The 19,411-nt window shown below is 38.2% G+C and overlaps 1 protein-coding gene across 3 annotated transcripts in view; it reads right to left on the bottom strand.

The window, feature by feature from the left end:
- Nucleotides 1–19,411, bottom strand: part of LOC106883137 (rho guanine nucleotide exchange factor 3) — a 57,755-nt gene that overhangs the window by 169 nt on the left and 38,175 nt on the right. For all 3 annotated transcript variants that reach the window (XM_014934027.3, XM_089342297.1, XM_089342298.1), the window contains 10 exons: nt 17,488–17,550; nt 16,683–16,779; nt 14,652–14,728; nt 13,500–13,656; nt 11,656–11,714; nt 10,642–10,683; nt 9,759–9,860; nt 8,340–8,408; nt 6,591–6,774; nt 1–5,452 (listed from right to left, as the gene is read on the bottom strand). The exon at nt 1–5,452 is cut by the window's left edge and continues 169 nt beyond it. In XM_014934027.3, coding sequence (XP_014789513.1) covers nt 5,310–5,452; nt 6,591–6,774; nt 8,340–8,408; nt 9,759–9,860; nt 10,642–10,683; nt 11,656–11,714; nt 13,500–13,656; nt 14,652–14,728; nt 16,683–16,779; nt 17,488–17,550 — 993 coding nt within the window. In that variant the 3' untranslated portion in view covers nt 1–5,309. The remainder of the gene's footprint in view (nt 5,453–6,590; nt 6,775–8,339; nt 8,409–9,758; nt 9,861–10,641; nt 10,684–11,655; nt 11,715–13,499; nt 13,657–14,651; nt 14,729–16,682; nt 16,780–17,487; nt 17,551–19,411) is intronic.

Here is a 19,411-nt window from a genome sequence, read left to right as displayed (position 1 = left end):
TTATAGACAGCTGTGATAAACCCCCTGTAAAAGGGATGAATCTATGTGCGTCATAAATATTATAATACACTATTATATAAGAAACCATCTTTGTCTTTCTGTAAAAAGATCTGTCAAAACCTCGACAACCAACTAATATTAAGATAAGCCATTATATGGAAACAGCTGAGTTAATTGAAATTATATTTTGCATCTGAGATGTCACTGGTAGTGGTGGTGTGAGATGAGGGAAACAAATAGGGGTCAAGAACTTTGAGAGAGAGAAAGGGATTGGGGTTTTGAGTTATTCACAGTAGCAGTTAGAAAACTTGATTAGAGCCCAATGAACAGAGAGGGAAAAAAAATGCACACACACTCGGACACTGCAACTAATAATAATAATAATTTCAAATTTTGGCACAAGGCCAGGAAAATTTGGGGTAGGGATAAGTCGAGTAGATTGGCCACCAGTATCCAACTAGTACTTGTTTTATCGACCCCAAATGAGGAAAAGTAAAGTCGCCTTCAGCAGCATTTGAACCTAGAACATAGATGGATGAAATGCCACTAAGCATTTTGCTCGCCATGCTAACAGTTCTGCCAGGCCACCACCTTAATGATAATCCTTTCTTCTATAGGCACAAGGCCAGAAATTTTGGGGGTGAGAGGGCTAATTGATTACATCAACCCCCGAAAGGATAAAAGGTAAAGTTGACCATGGTGGAATTTGAACTCAGAACATAGCGACAGGTGAAATACTGCTAAGCATTTTGCCCGATGCGCAAACGATTCTATCAGCCCCCCACCACCTTAATAATAATAATAATCCTTTCTACTAAAGGCACAAGGCCTGAAATTTGGGGCTGAGGGGTGGATAAGCCGATTACATCGACCCCAGTGTTTCGCTGGTACTTAATTTATCAACCCTGAAAGGCTGAAAGGCAAAGCTGACCTTGGCGGAATTCGAAATCAATACCTAAGGATGGACAAAATGCTAACGATTCTGCTGGTCCGCCACCTTAATTAATAATAATAATAATAATATAGAAAGACAGAAAGAAACCTGATATGGAGTGTGGATGATATCGAAGTGAATAAAGTTAAGGATATCAAATATACAAGATAATATACAGAGGAAAAGAAAATTTGTGGGTTTAAAAAAATCAAAATAAAAAAGAGGAAGTGGAGTTTAGTTAGTTAGGGTGGTGGGGATGGGTGGAGTGTACCAACAAGATGTGCAGATGTGAACAATGCATTGGAATAAGAAATAGAAATACAATAGAAGACGAATGGTAATTTTGTTACAAGAGGTTAGTGGATGTGGATGAGAGAAAGAGAGACGAGGAACTATTACTCCAAGTTGACCCAACAGCAGGGATCAGTTATTGAAATAGATATATTGGCTGAAGTTGCCATGAAGTATATGAAAGTACAGAAACTGTCAGATTATTCAAGGATAAGTGATGAGGAGCTGGGAAAAATTCTACTGACATAAGGTATATGTTTAGTCACCTGCATGTCATTGGAAAAGAGTTGTTCTTGATGAAGCTAGGAGTGTAAGAGTACCATCATCCTTATCATCAATTGGTAGTAGGACAAAGTAGATGTCAAATGCTGAAGGGCTAAGGTGAACATCATCATCATCGTTTAACGTCCGCTTTCCATGCTAGCATGGGTTGGATGATTTGACTGCGGACTGGTGAAACCGGATAGCAACACCAGGCTCCAACTAAAATTTAGTAAGAGAAAAAGACAGGGCTACCTTTATCCAAGAAATGGTTTTTTGATATGAAAATGAATACCATAGGGTACACAGGAAGTGTAGCAGATTTGTAGGAAAAATTAGCAATAAAAGCATCCTTAAAATGAATTCTTTCTTGATAGGTCTTGCAGAAGTAGCTGTGACCAAATTAAAAGTAGTTCTGGAGTAATTAAGGTGTATGGCTTACTGGTTAGGGTATTCAGCTCTTGAGTTCAATTCCCGGCGGTGCGTTGTCCTTGAGCAAGACACTTTATTTCACATTGCTCCAGTCCACTCAGATGGCAAAAATAAATTGTACCTGTAATTCAAAGGGCCAGCCTTGTCACATTCTGTGTCACGCTGAATTTCCCTGAGAACTACACTAAGGTTGTGTCTGGAGCGCTCAGCCACTTGCATGTTAATTTCATAAGCAAGCTGTTCCACTGATCAGATCAAATGGAAGTCTTGTCATTGTAAATGACAGGGTGTCGGTCAGTCGTTCTGAAAGCAGAGGAACTAGAGGAAGAAGAGGGAAGCTAAGGGATCCATTAGGTTCATTGGCGACAAAGGAATAAAGAGTTTCTCTCTCTGAGTAAAGAAATGGCAAATTTTATGGTGCTTGTGCTCAAAGTGCAACACTGCATGTTAGTGAATCATGGATGTTAATGTGAATGAGGTGCAAAAAATAGGTGAATATTCTTCGTTGGATGTGTGATGTTAGGCATGCATGAAAGATGGAACAGAAATGAGCTGAAAGAAAAACCAAGTAGAATATGGAATGAGAAAGTGTGTAAAGGAAGACTGGAATTGGTGAATTGGTTTGGCCATGTGATGGGTGCGGCAGATAAAAGCTGGATGAAGAGGTGCCAAGGAACCCACGGGCAGAAATGATGAAAGCTGAGTTGAGTAAGTTGAATGTCACAAAAGACTGTAATGTGTAGCAGGATTCTGTGCTGTGGGAGAGTCATCTATCCCATGCAGACACAGAAAAATGAACATACACAATGATGATGATGATGATGATGATGATGATGAGAGAGTCAAGATACTCCATGAGGAAAATTTAAAACAACTCAAACTTAATCGCATTGAATGCAAGAAAAAGAGTATAAAAAATAAAAAAATGAAAGGGCTTTAGTGAGTTGCTGATAGGAGATAAAAAAAATCAAATGCATGTGTACACACAATGCACAACTACAGAGATGCATGTCTAAACATGTACACTCAATGTGCAAGTAGATACTTGCCCAAACACACACGTCCAACACATACATATATATATACATACATCCAATGTAAAAGTATATACATACATGTCAAAAAGTGTCCTGAAATTCAATGCAGGCTGAGAAGCCTGAAGACTTGTGCGTAACATTGAAGACTCGAAACACACACACACACATACACACTAGTATGGTTATCCATCCAGATGCCCGAATATGTACTTGAATAAATACAACAACGGATCAGGTTTGTATCATTGTCCACCCATGAGAAATTAAAAAACTATTTCTGAGATGAAAGAGGTTGTGGTGGTGGGAAAGGGAGGTGTCGAAGACGGAAGCAGAATCAGAGAGAGAGAGAGATAATGGTTTAAACAACAGACAACAGCAGCAGCAGCAGCAGCAATAATCTGAAATTGGAAGAGGCAGGGAAGGCGGGGATAATATATTAGATGGATTTTTAAGTGGGAAGAGAAAGCAGGGAGTAGTGGACATCTGCAGATATGTTGTGCGTAATAACTGCAACTTTACATGAAAATCGGATGGATTGAAGGAATGGCCGGTAGAGTGGGGGTAAAAAAAAAACAAAAAAAACATGGGCGAAGGGGGAGGTAGATAAAAGAAGATTTCAATGGGTAACATTGCTTTTAAGTAAAGTAACATTGGTTTTACATTTCAGCACAAGGCCAGAAATATCAGGGAGTTGGGTAAGTTGATTAAATTGATTCTAGGACTTACCTGATACTTATTTCATTGGCCCTGAAAGGAGGAAAGGCAAAGACAACCCTGCCAGAATTTGAACTCAGAATGTAAATACATGACAAACAGTGTGCTGATGGTTCTGCCAACTTGCCAGCTTAATGAATAAAGTAATATTAATAAAAAAAAATTTGACACGGAGAGGACACAAAGCCAGAAATTAGGAGGAAGTGTGTGCGTGGAGAGGGGATGTGTATGTTACTTAACTAAACTGACCCCAGTAAATGACTGGTACTTTGACTGTGGAAAGATAAAACGTCAAAGTTGACATCAGCAGGATTTGAACTGAGAAAGTAAAGGGCAAAAAAAAAAAACCCAACAAATACCACAAGGTATTTTTCTGACATTCGAAAGATTCTACCAGTGCAACTGCTTTCAAGCAACAATTGTTTCCAATGGATACGAGGACCCTTTCAACTCCTGGTCCCATTGTTTAGTTGATGAAATGGGGCCCATCTATTTGAATGGTATTTTATTTTCATTGAAACCCGAAAGGATGAAAGGCAAAGTTGACTGCGGTAGGACTTGAACTTATAATACAATACCCAAGGCAATTTTTCTGATGCTTTAACGATTCTGCCAACCCACCACTCTAAACATAAAAATTCCATATATGGGTATAATGCCATAAAACTTATTGGGATATAGTACCCAAGTTATTTTATCAAAACCAGATATAAAAACAAAATAAATAATGCAGACCCCCCCCCCACTGATTTTCAAGTCAGGAAGTAGAGGAATGTAACTCAATAAATACTGGCATGGCACACCAAAAACCATTCTGTTTCTGGCAACCCACTGTCCTAATGATAACAATAATAATACTTTCTACTGCAGGCACAAGGCCTGAAATTTTAGGGGAAGGGATTAGGTCGATTACATTGGCCTCAGTGCATAACTGGTACTAAAAGAATAAAAGGAAAAGATGACCTCAGTAGAATTTAAATTCAGTATGTAGCAACAGACAAAATGCCACTAAGCATTTCATCCAATGTGCTAACGATTCTGCCAGTTCATGGCCATAATAATAATAATAATAGTCATTATAATCCTTTCTACAAAAGGCACATGGCCAATAGTTTTTTTTTTTATGGAAAGGATAAGTTGATTACATCGACCCCAGTGCATAACTGGTACTTAATTTATCGACCCTGAAAGGATGAAAGGCAAAGTCAGCCTTGGCAGAATTTGAACCCAAAATGTAAAGATGGATGGATGAAATGCTGCCCGTTCACCACCTGAATAATAATAATAATAGTAACAACATTAATAATTTCTAATTTAGGGACAAGGCCAACAGTTTTTGAGGGGTTTGGAGTTAGTCAATTGTATTGACTGCAGGACTTAACTGGTACTTATTTTACTGACCTCAGAAGGTCAAAAGGCAAAGTTGACCTCAGCAGGATTTGAATTCAGAACAAAGAAGCAGAACAAATTTGTTTTTTTTTTTGTGAAGCTGGAGGATTCTAGAAGCAATCCCTCAATCCATTTTTTGTTTTGTTTGTTTTAAAGTTTTTGATAGTTTTGTTGTTAAATGTTCTCATTTTTTGTTTTGTGGATGAAGAGATGGGGGGGATGAGTCTTATTTTGGATGGGTTGCAGAGCATTCAGCTTCCGTTGGGCCTCTGGTTAGATATGGACTGGCGTAGACACTGCAGCCACTGGCGTTTGTCGTGTTCGTCTGTGGCAATCAGTGTGTGGGACTGGCCTTGGCTTGGATCCATAAACGACACTCGAAACACATTCTTTGCTAAAAGAAAGGAAGGAAAGTAGAGAAACTGTGAGCCAAACAGGTGAATCCCGTACAAAGAGATCTAAATATATGTTAGGGATATTAAGAGGGATTATCAATCAGAGAAAAATACTTTATAAGATCTCTGTTAGTACACCAGGCTTACAATATTGTTAAGATTAGTAGAAAAACTTTGTATATTCTTGTGGCAGGGTCCAAAGTTATAGTTCATCCTCATTCTATATTATAAGTTCTATGGTTTTTTATTTTTTCCCCAGTTATACTGGTTTTTACACAGTGATATACAAGACAAGGCATAACTAATTGCCATTTTTTTTCTTTATTGTAGTAAATTTAAAGAAAAAATATGTAATGACCATTACTTATGACTTGTGTGTGTTAGATATAGATTAATTAGTTGGCAGTAATTAAATAATGACTAAAATATCAATCACTTCAGTGACTTAATAGTTGTCTATTTATCATTGTAATATACTGGGTCATCCACAGAAGCTTGGTTTTTGTTAAACATTGGTGGGGAGCAGCAGTTACAGCGGAGTGGAAGGTTAAGAACACTGATTTGGAAGACATTTCATCTATAATAAATGCAAAATTCTGTCAGTCTGTCTATCCATCCGGGACCCTGTATCTCAGTCTGTGTTTGCTCTACAGACATATAATTTTAGAATCAGGATGATCCAGGGATTGAAAATCTGCCTTCAGCATTGGGATCAGGTCTGGATGAAGATATGATAAATGCTAACAGTTGAAAATTCAAATTTTAAAATAACTCCAAAAATTTGTGAACGTACAAGTTTTTCATTTAAACTGAATTTAAAGTAGTGCCATATTGCAGCAGAGTTATATCATATTGGTAGGGTATCAATAAATGCTTTATTATTAATTGCTCTCTTTAGATTTGAGCCACGGGTCCAATTAGCCCTCCACAGGAGTGCGGCTTTTAAGTTAGTCAATACTAAAATTTTGGTTAGTACTTCGTTGGAATAGTCTTTTGAGCCTGATAAATCTTTTGAATATCAAACATGCCTCCCACAATCACAACTTCACACACACACACACGAGAGAGAGAGAGAGAAAGAGAGATAGAGAGAGATGAGAATGAGATGCAGGAAAACACAAAGCAATGACTAATCACCTGTTTGTCCCTGTCCAAAAGCGTTCCGGAAGGATCCCAGCCGCACTTCGTTGTCTTTCAAATCCTCTACGTTTAACATACTGACAGGAATTGGCTGACGGTATACTTGGAAGCCACGCTGGCTGTTATTGGTGACTGGCCGTGTAACAAGGAGAACTTTGTCCAACAGAAACACATGGAGTTTCTGCAACAAGAGAAAAAAGTTATTCATATCAAGATCGGTTTCAAATTTTGGCACAAGGCCAGCAATTTCAGGGGAAGGATTAAGCCTATTACAATATCCCCAATATTCAACTGGTACTTATTTTATTGGCTCCGAAAGGATGAAAGGCAAAAATCAACTTTGCCAGTATTTGAACTCAGAACGCAGAGACAGATGAAATGCCGCTAAACATTTTGCCCAACATGTTTAATGTCTTTTGCCAGCTTGCTGCCACCTTCATATTAATATTAATTTTAGCAACAAGGCCACAGATTTCGGGGGAGGGCTAGGTCGATAAAATTGATTCCAGTGCTCAAATGGTATTTATTTTATCAACCCCAAAAGGATGAAAGGCAAAAATAAAACTTGGTAGAATCTGAACCCAGAACACAAAGACTGGGAAGCATTTTGCCCGGTGTGCTAATGATTCTGCCAGCTCACCACCTTCATATCAACAATACTGACAACATTTTAGTACAGTAGACATTGCAGTAGCCACTCTAAACTTTAAACGTAACCTTTCATCTTCAATAATGAATTTGATAAAAATATATTCATCATCATCATCATCGTTTAACGTCCGCCTTCCATGCTAGCATGGGTTGGACGATTTGACTGAGGACTGGTGAAACCGGATGGCAACACCAGGCTCCAATCTAATTTGGCAGAGTTTCTACAGCTGGATGCCCTTCCTAACGCCAACCACTCAGAGAGTGTAGTGGGTGCTTTTACGTGTCACCCGCACGAAAACGGCCACGCTCGAAATGGTGTCTTTTATGTGCCACCCGCACAAGCCAGTCCAGGGGCACTGGCAACGGTGGCTGTGTGGTAAGTAGCTTACCAACCACATGGCTCCGGGCTCAGTCCCACTGCGTGACACCTTGGGCAAGTGTCTTCTACTATAGTCTTGGGCTTGACCAAAGCTTTGTGAGTGGATTTGGTTGAGGGAAACTGAAAGAAGCCCGTCACATATATAAGTATGTATATATGTTTGTGCATCTATGTTTGTCCCCACAACATCGCTTGACAACCGATGCTGGTACGTTTACATCTCCATAACTTAGTGGTTTGGCAAAAGACACCGATAGAATAAGTACTAGGATCACAAAGAATAACTCCTGGGGTCAATTAGCTCAACTACAGGCAGTGCTCCAGCATGGCCGCAGTCAAATGACTGAAATAAGTAAAAGAATAAAAGAAAAAATGCAGGAGACGCTATTTTTTCTCCCTCAGAGCTGATACTCATGGACTGTAAAACTGTTTTGCTATTAACAAACTTGGTAAAGACTGGAAAAACAAAATTAAATGGAATGAATTTTTTTTAATCTTTAGGAATGACTGAAACATCTGTCTTGATTGACAGAGTCATAAAGATTTGAATGGCAAAAAGGGGAAAATGAAAACACCTTATAAAAGCAAGGTATTTGTGACACGATATGATCTTACTTCGGCCAGGAGACCAGTCCCTTAGCCTCAGTTTGGGGTTACAGCCCACTTTAGTAAAATAAATAAAATAAAGTTTTGGGAAAAAATCCTCAACAACTTACAGTGCCTTTGTTGTTTTTCAGTATCCCACTGCAAACAAAGACTTTTGAGTCTTCAACGGAATCAACTTTCTGCAACATTACAACAAACACAAGCAATTAATTAACACATGTTTCAAACGTATCTTATAATACAGTATATCAACACCACACACACAAGGTGTGTGTGTGTGATTATATATATATATATATTTATAAATGTTCTGAAATCTTTCACAGCCTTGGATTTTTATCTCATTCTGTTAATTTTATATATATATATAATTAACAATGAGATAAAAATTCCAAGGCAGTGAAAGATTTCAGAACATTTATAAAGAGAAGGTCTTACAGCTGTTTCCGGGATATTTTATATATCCCTTCATCGGAGACGGTGTGAGAAAATGATTAAGCAATAGTTATTCTAGGTAAGATATGAAATAGAGAGTGAAGTGGAGGAATAAAAATAGACGCAAGATATTGTATCTGTAGTTCTATTATTTAGGCAGAATGGTATATATATATATATATATATATATATATAAAAGATTCCTGTCCCTTGTAAGTTCCAATAGTATTTAAAATTGGTCATTCCAAGCATAGAGTTTGTAAACAGTGTTATTGGATCGAGGGTTTTTTTTTTTAAGTAACTTAAAAGCTGGGAATGTATTTGTAAGGTCAAATCAAAAACAGGAAGAGAGGATGTATATATATAAATATAAAAAGAAGAACCCTTGTTGGTTGGGAGATTTCTACCAGGTAGTGGATGACCTGTGTGTGAAGAGTTTAATGTCAAGGGTTGGGGTATGTGCACCAAGTATTGCAGGTAGTTTGATCCAGCTGCAAAGACCAAGATGTCTAAGTGAAATCCTGTCCCAAGTTAAACATTAATAACAATATACAAACACATGTGACATATTATGTAATATCAGTAATTATAAAAATGACATATAGTGACATTAAAATGGGATAATGTCTTACAGCTGTTTCAGTCCAGAGGTGACATGCCTCATTCTATCTTTATCACTCCAGTAGACTGAAGTAATTAATAGATGAAATAGAGGTACATGGATTATTCTCTAGGCCCCTGGATAGATATTATCCACAAGTGGGTTGGATTCACAACCCCTAACTTTCTTGGATATATATATATATATATATATATATATATATCATCATCATCGTTTAACGTCCGCTTTCCATGCTAGCATGGGTTGGACGATTTGACTGAGGACTGGTGAAACCGGATGGCAACACCAGGCTCCAATCAGATTTGGCAGAGTTTCTACAGCTGGATGCCCTTCCTAACGCGAGAGGGGGGGGGGAGACAGATAGATATATCTAAATAATTTAACTGTATAGCAAATACACCAGATATAAAATATAATCCACTTGTCTTTTCCCCAACAAGATAAAGAAATATTCTTAGTTTCAAAAACTTGCCTGATCATCATAAACATATGACAATTTTGATTTGTATAATGTGCATTTAGCTTCACCAATTTTCTCATCTGCTTCAGCAATCAGCTTTTCAATGAGTTTTAGCTGATAAAAAAACAAAAAAAAACAAACAAACATATATGACAAATACTATATATTTCAAGGCATTATTTATTATTATTATTATTATTATTATCATTACTATTATATACATTTGCCCAAACTACCAGTGTAAGTCAGCAAGTACATGGTATGGAGCAAGGGCGTGATAATATTAGAGCAAAATGGAAAAAATGTAAATCAACTATATAAAAATCTGGATATAAGTGACCCTACTGGTACCAACGTGAATGGGACTGTCCTGATCACAGTGGTAGTCATTATGATGGAAATAAAGACAACAAAAGCTGAGATAGTAAGAACTATACCAGAGATTCTCAACAATTTTTAATCTATGGATCCCTTTGGTTACAAAAAACTACCTTTATACAGGGTGTCCACAAAGTCTGGCAACATGGAGTAAATAAAATCATAGCATAAACAATTAAATATAAGAAATAATAATTTCTTAAAGTATGTTTTAATCCTCATGTACCCAGACTTTGTGGACACCCTGTAGATACTTCTTTCAAAATTCCTATTTGTGTAGGCTGAACTATGTCAAATGTCAGAAGAAGTAACTTGGCTGTTTCATGCAATAAATACATCTGCAGCAAAATATATAATTTTTTTTATGGCCCCTTAGAATAATACTGTGGACCCAATTTACTATTTTGCTTAAGTGGATCCCTAGGGGTCATATTGGGCCTTGTTGAGAACCACTGAGCTATAGAAGAAAGTAAAAACAGAAATGAAATAAGAACATTAAAAAAGGAAATTTGCTTACTGCGTCTTTGAGACATTGGTAATCTTCACTTGCACAATTCGTCTTGAAAAAAAGAAAAAAAAAATTTGGTCAAAAAACTAAATATTTAACTGACACAAGTATAATGAAGTATAATATATATGTGTGTTTGTGTTTGTCCCTGCAACATCGCTTGACAACCAATGCTGGTGTGTTTAGGTCCCCGTAACTTAGCGGTTTGGCAAAAGAGGCCGATAGAATAAGTACTAGGCTTATAAAAAACAAGTTCTGGGGACGATTTGCTCGACTAAAGGCGGTGCTCCAGCATGGCCGCAATCAAATGACTGAAACAAGTAAAACAGTATATATATATATATATATATATATCTCACTTAAAGTGGAGGAAAGTTGTGGAAGAGAGAGAGCCAAGAAGATATGGGATGAAATATCGAAGGCTGATTTCAAAATGCTGAGCCTTATGAAGAAGATGACAGAGGGTCGAGATATGTGGTGCCCTGCTGTACTCAAGAAGACCTGCCCACCACAACATAGTTGATATCCTAAAGCCAAGGTGCCATGTAAAAAGTAGTGGTGATGGTGCCCACTACACACTGTAAAGTGGTTGGCATTAGGAAGGGCAACCAGCTGTAGAAACCAAGCCAAAGCAGATTGTGGAACCCGGTGTGACCCCTGGCCTTGCCAGTTCCTGTCAAGCTGTCCAGCCCATTCATCATCATCGTTTAACGTCCGCTTTCCATGCTAGCATGGGTTGGACGATTTGACTGAGGACTGGTGAAACCGGATGGCAACACCAGGCTCCAATCTAATTTGGCAGAGTTTCTACAGCTGGATGCCCTTCCTAACTCCAACCACTCAGAGACAGAAAATAAATCTTTGATGAAGATGATATATACAAGAACACACCACTCTTCTGGTAAAAGTATAAGTGTATGTATGTATGTATGTATGTAGAGAGAGAGATAGAGAGAGAAAGAAAGAGAGAGAGAGAGAGAAGTGAAAACAACAGTGAAGATATCCAGCAGTAGCCATACTTACATATCTCTGGATACTCTTTATCAATAATGGATACTTCAAAAACCGACCACGAGGTCCATCTAGAAACAGAGATCGAAGCACATTAAAACATTTTACTCACCATCAAGGGTCGTTAGATAAAGTAATGATGTTTAATGAAAATGTAAATCAGGGGCTCTCAACCATATTTTTATCTATGGACCCCTTTGACTACTATTTTATTCTGGTGGACCCCCATAGCGATTTCATTCTTAAAAACTAGTTTTATAGATACTTCTTTTAAAAATTTTGTTTTTCTCATATCAACTTGTGTAGGTTGAACTATGTAAAATGTTAGAGAAAGAAACCCAGCTGTTTCTCTTCCACGAAGGCGGTGAGCTGCCAGACACATTAGCACGCTGGGCGAAATGCTTAGCAGTAGTTTATCTGCAGCTATGTTCTGAGTTCAAATTCCGCAGGTCGACTTTGCCTTTCATCCTTTCAGGGTCGATTAAATAAGTACCAGTTACGCACTGGGGCCGACTTAATCCGTTTGTCTGTCCTTGTTTGTCCCCTCTGTGTGCAGCTCCTTGTGGGCAGTAAAGAAATAAACCTAGTTGTTTCTTGTAATACATATATCTGTATTTCAGGAGCCCTTAAAATACTTTTGTGAATGTCCAATATATTATTTTGTTGCATGGACCCCCACAAAATCTTATATGGACCCTGGTTGAGAACCACCGATGTAAATGATGATAAATTAATGATTCTTTCCAATTTTGCCACAAGGCCAGTAAATTTGGTCAACCCTGTAAGACTGAAAGGTGGAGAAGTTGACCTCAGCAGAATTTGAGCACAGAACATAAGGAGTTGGAAGAAAACGTGGTTAAGCACTTTGTCCAACGACCTGATTCTGCCAGCTTGTCACCTTAATGTTCATTTAATAATAACAACCATCTCTAATACCTTTAGAGGGAAGGGCCTATTATATCAATCCAGTACACTCAAAATACTTATTTTGATGAATGGCAAATTTGACCTTTGTAGAATTCAAAGTCAGAATGCCAATAAATACAAGCAAATACCACAAGGCATATCATTGATGCTCAGCTAATTCTATCACTCACCTGTCTACAATGACTGCTTCAAATTAAGGCCTAAGCATGAAAATTTAAAGAAGAGCTTGCTGCTTTAAATGATAATGACAACGATGATTATGATAAAATTTGTTTTCTTGGCATAAGGTCACTGATTCATAGAGTAAGAGAACAGCTGATTGAATCAGCTGAAATATACAAGAGGAATACATTTAACCAATACTGGAGGAATGAAAGGGGAAGTTGAAAGTATTGGGATTCAAACCTTTAGCATTCAAACTCACCATCATCATCATCATTTAACGTCCACTTTCCATGCTAGCATGGGTTGGACGATTTGACTGAGGACTGGTGAAACCAGATGGCTACACCAGGCTCCAATCTGATTTGGCAGAGTTTCTACAGCTGGATGCCCTTCCTAACGCCAACCACTCTGAGAGTGTAGTGGGTGCTTTTACGTGCCACCCGCACGAAGGCCAGTCCCAAAACAGTCCATCTGTTTCAGGTTCAAACCAGCCAGATGTGGCCACTCACAACTACCCTACAATGTAATTCTAAAACTAAACAATCACATCATTGGAATCCTGAAGCTAAGCCATCCAACCCATGCCAGCAAAGAAAAACAGATGTTAAATGATGATGAATTCAAAAACCATGTGAATGAATAAACAGGTTTGACAAAGTAATCTGAATGCTAAAGGGTTACACTCTGTGATGTAGAGGGAGCAACAGCCCTTCTAGTTTGTTTGATTCTTTGTATAAAATAAATAATTTGAAAAAATAACTGACCAAGCAAACCCCAAAGGTCCAGTTTCCTGCTAAATGGAGATTCCATACATCTTTGCAGAAAATCGTCAACGCCTGCATCGTATTTCTTCTCATCTAACAAAGCCTTGGCAAATACCTGGTTGGCACAAACTTGGATGTATTGACACAAGCTGGGTACCTGAATAAAACATGGGGAAATAATAATAATGATGATAATAATAATAATAATAGAGATTTCAAATTTTGGCACAAGGTCAGCAAGTTCAGGGAGGGGGTAAGTCATTTGCATTGACCCCAGTATTACTACCACTACTTCTATTAATAATAATCCTTTCTACTAAAGACACAAGGCCTGAAATTTTGGGGGAGGGGGATAATCGATTACATCGACCCCCCCCAGTACTCAACTGGTATTTATACTATCAGTTCCAAAAGGATGAAAGGCAAAGTTGACCTTGTCAGAATCTGAACTCAGAATGTTAAAATGGATGAAATGCCACTAACACCTCATGTTTCCAGAAGTGAATTATTCAAACACCAAAGAATTCCTCTCAACACATGGCTATGATGCTCCCCCACTACTTCTGCTCGTGATCAGAGATGCAAATATTGTCAGCCACCAAGGGGCATGCTCAAATGGTTAAGATCAAACAATTGACAAGCAAATCTGTGGTATTAAGCAGAATATTTGGTGTAGCCCATCTTTTACACCCCAAAAAAAACATGTACATAACACTTTCAATCAGTTGAGATCAGAAGCCATGAGAGCCACTGCCTGGTAATGCATCAGGGCATTTATTATTATTATTATTATTATTATTATTATTATTGAAGGCAGTGAGCTGGCAGAATCATTAGCACACAAGGCAAAATGCTTGGTGGTATTTCGCCTATAACTATGCTCCGAGTTCAAATTCCGCTAAGGTCAACTCTGCCTTTAATCCTTTTGAGGTCAATAAATTAAGCACCAGTCAAGTAATGGGGTCGATGTGATTGACCATCCCCATCCCCTCAAATTTCAGGCCTTGTGCCTATTGTAGAAAGGATTATTATTATTTCTTGTTTAGGCAAAACCCTTTAGAAAAGAACATATCAATTAAATTAACTCTAAACGCAATCAATACTAAAATCATTGACTTCTATTATTACGAGCTCAACATAATTATTCCTTACCCATTCTTTGATCTGTTTTCCTACACCCTCAGTGGTTCCGTCAGGTAGTCTTTGAACAACCAATCTGTCGACTAAAGCTGAAATTAAAAGAGAAATACATCTTCAGTTTTATATAGAATCAATCGTCATGTAAGCCAATTAGTCCACAGAAAACATTAAATTTCTATTTAAATGGTTTCCTTTCATTTAGAAAAGAATGTTACGTGCTAAGAGAAAATGTGCTATAAGTGAGATGGAATATATCTTAGAGGTAAAAGTAGGCCAAGAACTCTGCCAAAAGAAAATCTGTGAAAGATCACATTTAACTCTAGCATTTAAACCAGCCAGATCCAGCTCAAATATTCTATTTGTTTTCTGTTCAAACTGGCCATATTCAGCCTCTCACACCTACACTATGATGTCATACTAAAAATAAACAAGCACATCATCAAACTGTCTATACAAAAAAATAATGCATTAATAATTCCAAACAATGTGTATAGATAAGCATTACATTAGACAGAATAATGTGAATGCTAAAGGGTTAAGGGGACAAATAATAGAGGGACATAAAAATCCAATGACATGAAATTGAAGAGGTCTACAACACAGCAGGTGTGCCATTTCTCTCAAACCTGTGTCATTTCAGCTTTAAAAACCCAGCATTCTGTGATCTGATTTCATCACTTCTGTTGAAGTTTTTCTCTACACCAGACATCATCCTATTGACAGGAAATGGCAACTTTCCACCAGGCAGATGTTTATCCATTTCCATCACATATCCATAATGGCACAGTGAGGTTTTTGTCGATACATTGGACCATGTACTCAATACCTGTTCACTTTCGTATTCCATTTTGAATCCAAGTTTACGTTACAGGGTCATATTCTCTCCAACAACTTTCCATTATTTACATCTAACACACAAATCTATTTGTCTACACATAAACACATTACTCCTGGTTCCATACAATGTTATTGAACAAGAGAAAATAAGGTTGCCTTAGTTAATTTCAAATCTTCTCTGTACTTTTAGGTTTTCCACTGTCGATGACAACACAATAAAATACAGAAGCCTAGGGGGCAAGGGGGAAGTGGAATACAGGCACACCTCACCTTACGTCGTTAATTGATTCCAGGAGACACAATTTAAGTCAAAAAACAAGTCGAATTAACTTGTTTCTAGGCTAAACCAACAATAACCATTCCCAGTTCTGTACTTTATTTAGGAATGCATTTTCAATAATACGTGGTTAATAAAAACCTATTTTAAACTTACAAACAAAATTTTTATTTTTTAATAAAGTAAAAAAAAGTCATCTAAATTTACGAAAACAATTTGGCAGTGTTTACTGTACATTGTGGCCGCTTTATTTATGAATGCAGTTTGCAATAAGATATTGCTTATTCTCTGTAAGTCTAGTACTTATTCTATCAGCCTCTTTTGCCGGACTGCCAAGTTATGGCAAAATAAACACACCAACATCGGTTGTCAAGCGATGGTGGGGGGGACAAACACACACACATATATATATATAACGGGCTTCTTTCAGTTTCCATCTACCAAATCCACTCACAAGGCTTTGGTCGGCCCGAGGCTATAGTAGGAGACACTTGTCCAAGGTGCCACCCGGAACCATATGGTTCGTAAGCAAGCTACTTACCACGCAGGCACTCCTGCGCCATATTTCAATTTTTTTTCAACCACCAGAGTAACTTGAGACTTATGAAAGGAAAGCCTTATATTACTCAGAACGTATGAAACAAGAGTTAACTAAAAACCTGAAAACAAGCACGGGCCCTTAGGACAAACTTATGAAAATGTTTTGGGCAGGCAAAAGGGTAAAAATTAACTGAAACAAGGTTTGTGTATCTCAACAGGAATACGGTAACAAGAGTGTTAATCCAAGTGCTGTGTTAGGGTCTGTATGCACAAATGTACTTGTTGCACCTCTACCATCTCAAGAATAATCTGGTAGACAGCAATGGTTTCTCTGACAAACCAGACTATTTCTAAACATGAAAAAATGAATATGATACAAGATTCCTTACCTTGGTGGATTGGTATCAGTGAGTCCAGAAATCCGAATATTTTTTGTAACTCCTCATTACTTAATAAGTGTAATTTTTTCATAGAATCATGGTAGGTCTGGAAATGCAGGAAATAAATATGAAAAAAGGCGAACTGGATTAAACAAGACGGGGAGATTGTAGGGAAACTTTGAGTGTAAACAAGTGAAGAGGGGAATTAGAAGATGGATTTTACATGAGAGAGAAGAAAAGTTTGTTTTCAGGAAGAAAGGGGTGGGTAGAGAAAGAAGGAGATAAAGAGAGAGAGAGAGAAGAAATAATCAATTAGGGAGGATGAGAGTGATATGTAGGATAGGGGTCAAAAAGGGGATATAATCAGCAAGAACACAAATTTGACAACTAGTGTATGAGCTTTCTGCTTTGTGCTGCTAGTGTCAAAGTTCATGCTTCTGTAGCCACGACAAAGCATAGATCCAGTCTGGCCCTGTAGTCTTCGAGGATCAGAAGATCTCGCAAATCTATAGTGACCCCTTAGCACATACTGTTCTTTGTCATCTCTATATTTACATCTGTATCAACAACAGTACTAGAGGGAAACGGGGTTTATTGAAGCTGAAATAATCACTAATGAGCTTGCTCCAGCATGGGCACCAAGAACAAGACCACACCCACCATTTGGTAACATTTTCAGCATCAAATATTGATTTTGGTTGCTATAAGATTTTTTTTTTAACCATGCTTTTAAGTCTTGTGGTTAAGTTTAGATCTCTGTGAACGAGGAAAGAAAATAAAATAAAAAAGTAAGAAATGGTTAATAAAGACTTACCGTTTTTACTACTCCAAGATCTTGTATTAGATCCAGTTCTCCCTGGTAAAGTTCAAAAATTGCCTGGAGATGAAAACATTTAGAATTACAAAGAGTGAAAAGAAAAGATAAAAAAAAAAAAATTCAAAAACATCCCCACATGTTTGAGACATAAAAATGAGAGGGGGGGAGAGGAAGAGAGGGGGCATAGAGGAGAGTAGGAGGAAAAGAGGAGAGACAGAGCGGGAGAGGGAGTGAACTATAGAAACAATGGTCATATCAAAGGCAGCGACCTGGCAGAGTGGTTAGCACGCCGGGCGAAATGCTTAGCGGTATTTCGTCTGCCGTTACGTTCTGAGTTCAAATTCCGCCGAGGTCAGCTTTGTCTCTCATCCTTTCGGGGTCAATAATGCAGTCATGATAGTCTTAATAGTAATAATACCATCATGCAGGTGGCGCCCCTTTCCACTTTTCTGTGGAAACCTGTTGGGTCATAGAGAAATATTACCCTCGATTAGAAATAGGCGAGGGTTGGCAACAGGATGAGCATCTGGGCATGGAATATTTGCCTCAACAAATTCCACCCAAACCATGCAAGCATGAAAATGTGGATGTTAAAACAATGGTGATGGTATGGAGATGCAAAGAAGGAACCATAGATAACACAGGAACATCAGATGATCGAGTTTCCTCTGTGAACCCGTTAGCATTTAAACAGGCCATATCGAGCCCAAATATTCTGTTTTATGCTGAAACTGGCCAGACCTAGCCTTCCACACGTGTCCTACCATGTCATTCTAAAATTACAGAATCACATCACTGAAATCTTGAAGTTAAGATAACGAATGATTAATTCAAACGAAGACGTAAGCATTGCATTTGACAAAATAATCTGAAAGGGTAAAAGAGTCTCTCTCTCTCTCTCTCTCTCTCTTTCACAGATGGGCAGTGTTGGAGCTGCAAGGAAGATAGGAATGACAAGAGCAAGAAGTACAATGAACATATTGACATTATCGACAATGAACCAACAGTCGTTGAGATAGAGAACTGGATACAACTGCTGAGTGGAAACAAAGAGAACAGGGGGCGGGGACGGGGATGGGGGACTATGAATACTTATGTAAGAAGTAAATAAACTGATTTTATGGACTGACAGCCAGGCGTATGCTGCAGCCGGTCAGGTGGGTGGGTGGGTGGGTGGGTAGTACATAGTTATATAGATTGATGAATAAAGGTAAATACGAGAGAGAGAGGGAGGGAGAGAAAGGTGTATCGATTAAAGGAATGAGAATAGATGAGAAAGAAGAATTATGAAAGATGGGTAGAAGAAAGGAGGCAAAAGGGAAGCATATGGAAGAGAGAGAGAGAGAGAGAGAGAGATAGGGATTTCTGATGGCAAGAGTGACAAGGGACAGTCGAAGATGACTGGATGCAAGAGACTGCATTCACAAAACTATTTTTTACACCTGTCCTTTATCCTATGCTGACCATGGATGAGTGGAAGATACAGTCATAAAAAACATGAGCTTGGGTGTGTGTGTGTGTGTGTGTGTGAGAGAGAGAGACGGAGGGGAAGGGAGCAGAGAGAGAGAGGAAGAGAGAGAAAGAAAGAGATAAACTGTTGCCCAGTTTGTGTTTACCAAATCCTCTTCACAAGGCAGTGGTCAATTGGTGAAAGAAGGCACTCGCTCAAAGAGACTGCACAGTGAGATTGAACCCAGAACCACCTTACTCGCCCAGTCAAATCCTTTAAGAAGGATTCGGTCCAATTGATCAATACTAGCATTTGACTTCAGTGGAATTGGAATTCAGAACGTCAGGGAGCATGTAACATAAATGCAGCAGGCCCTCTCTCTCTCTCTCTTCAAACCAAGTCCCTCCTTACACATCATCTACACATCTCTCCTTACCTAGGTCTAGTTTCTCATTAAACATTTTTAAGTTT

The sequence above is a fragment of the Octopus bimaculoides genome, chromosome 25, assembly GCF_046866305.1.
Source record: "Octopus bimaculoides isolate indiv1 chromosome 25, ASM4686630v1, whole genome shotgun sequence".
NCBI lineage: Eukaryota > Metazoa > Mollusca > Cephalopoda > Octopoda > Octopodidae > Octopus > Octopus bimaculoides.
The sequence above is the reverse complement of the archived record's forward strand: the minus strand, read 5'-3'. Positions and strand labels throughout refer to the sequence as shown.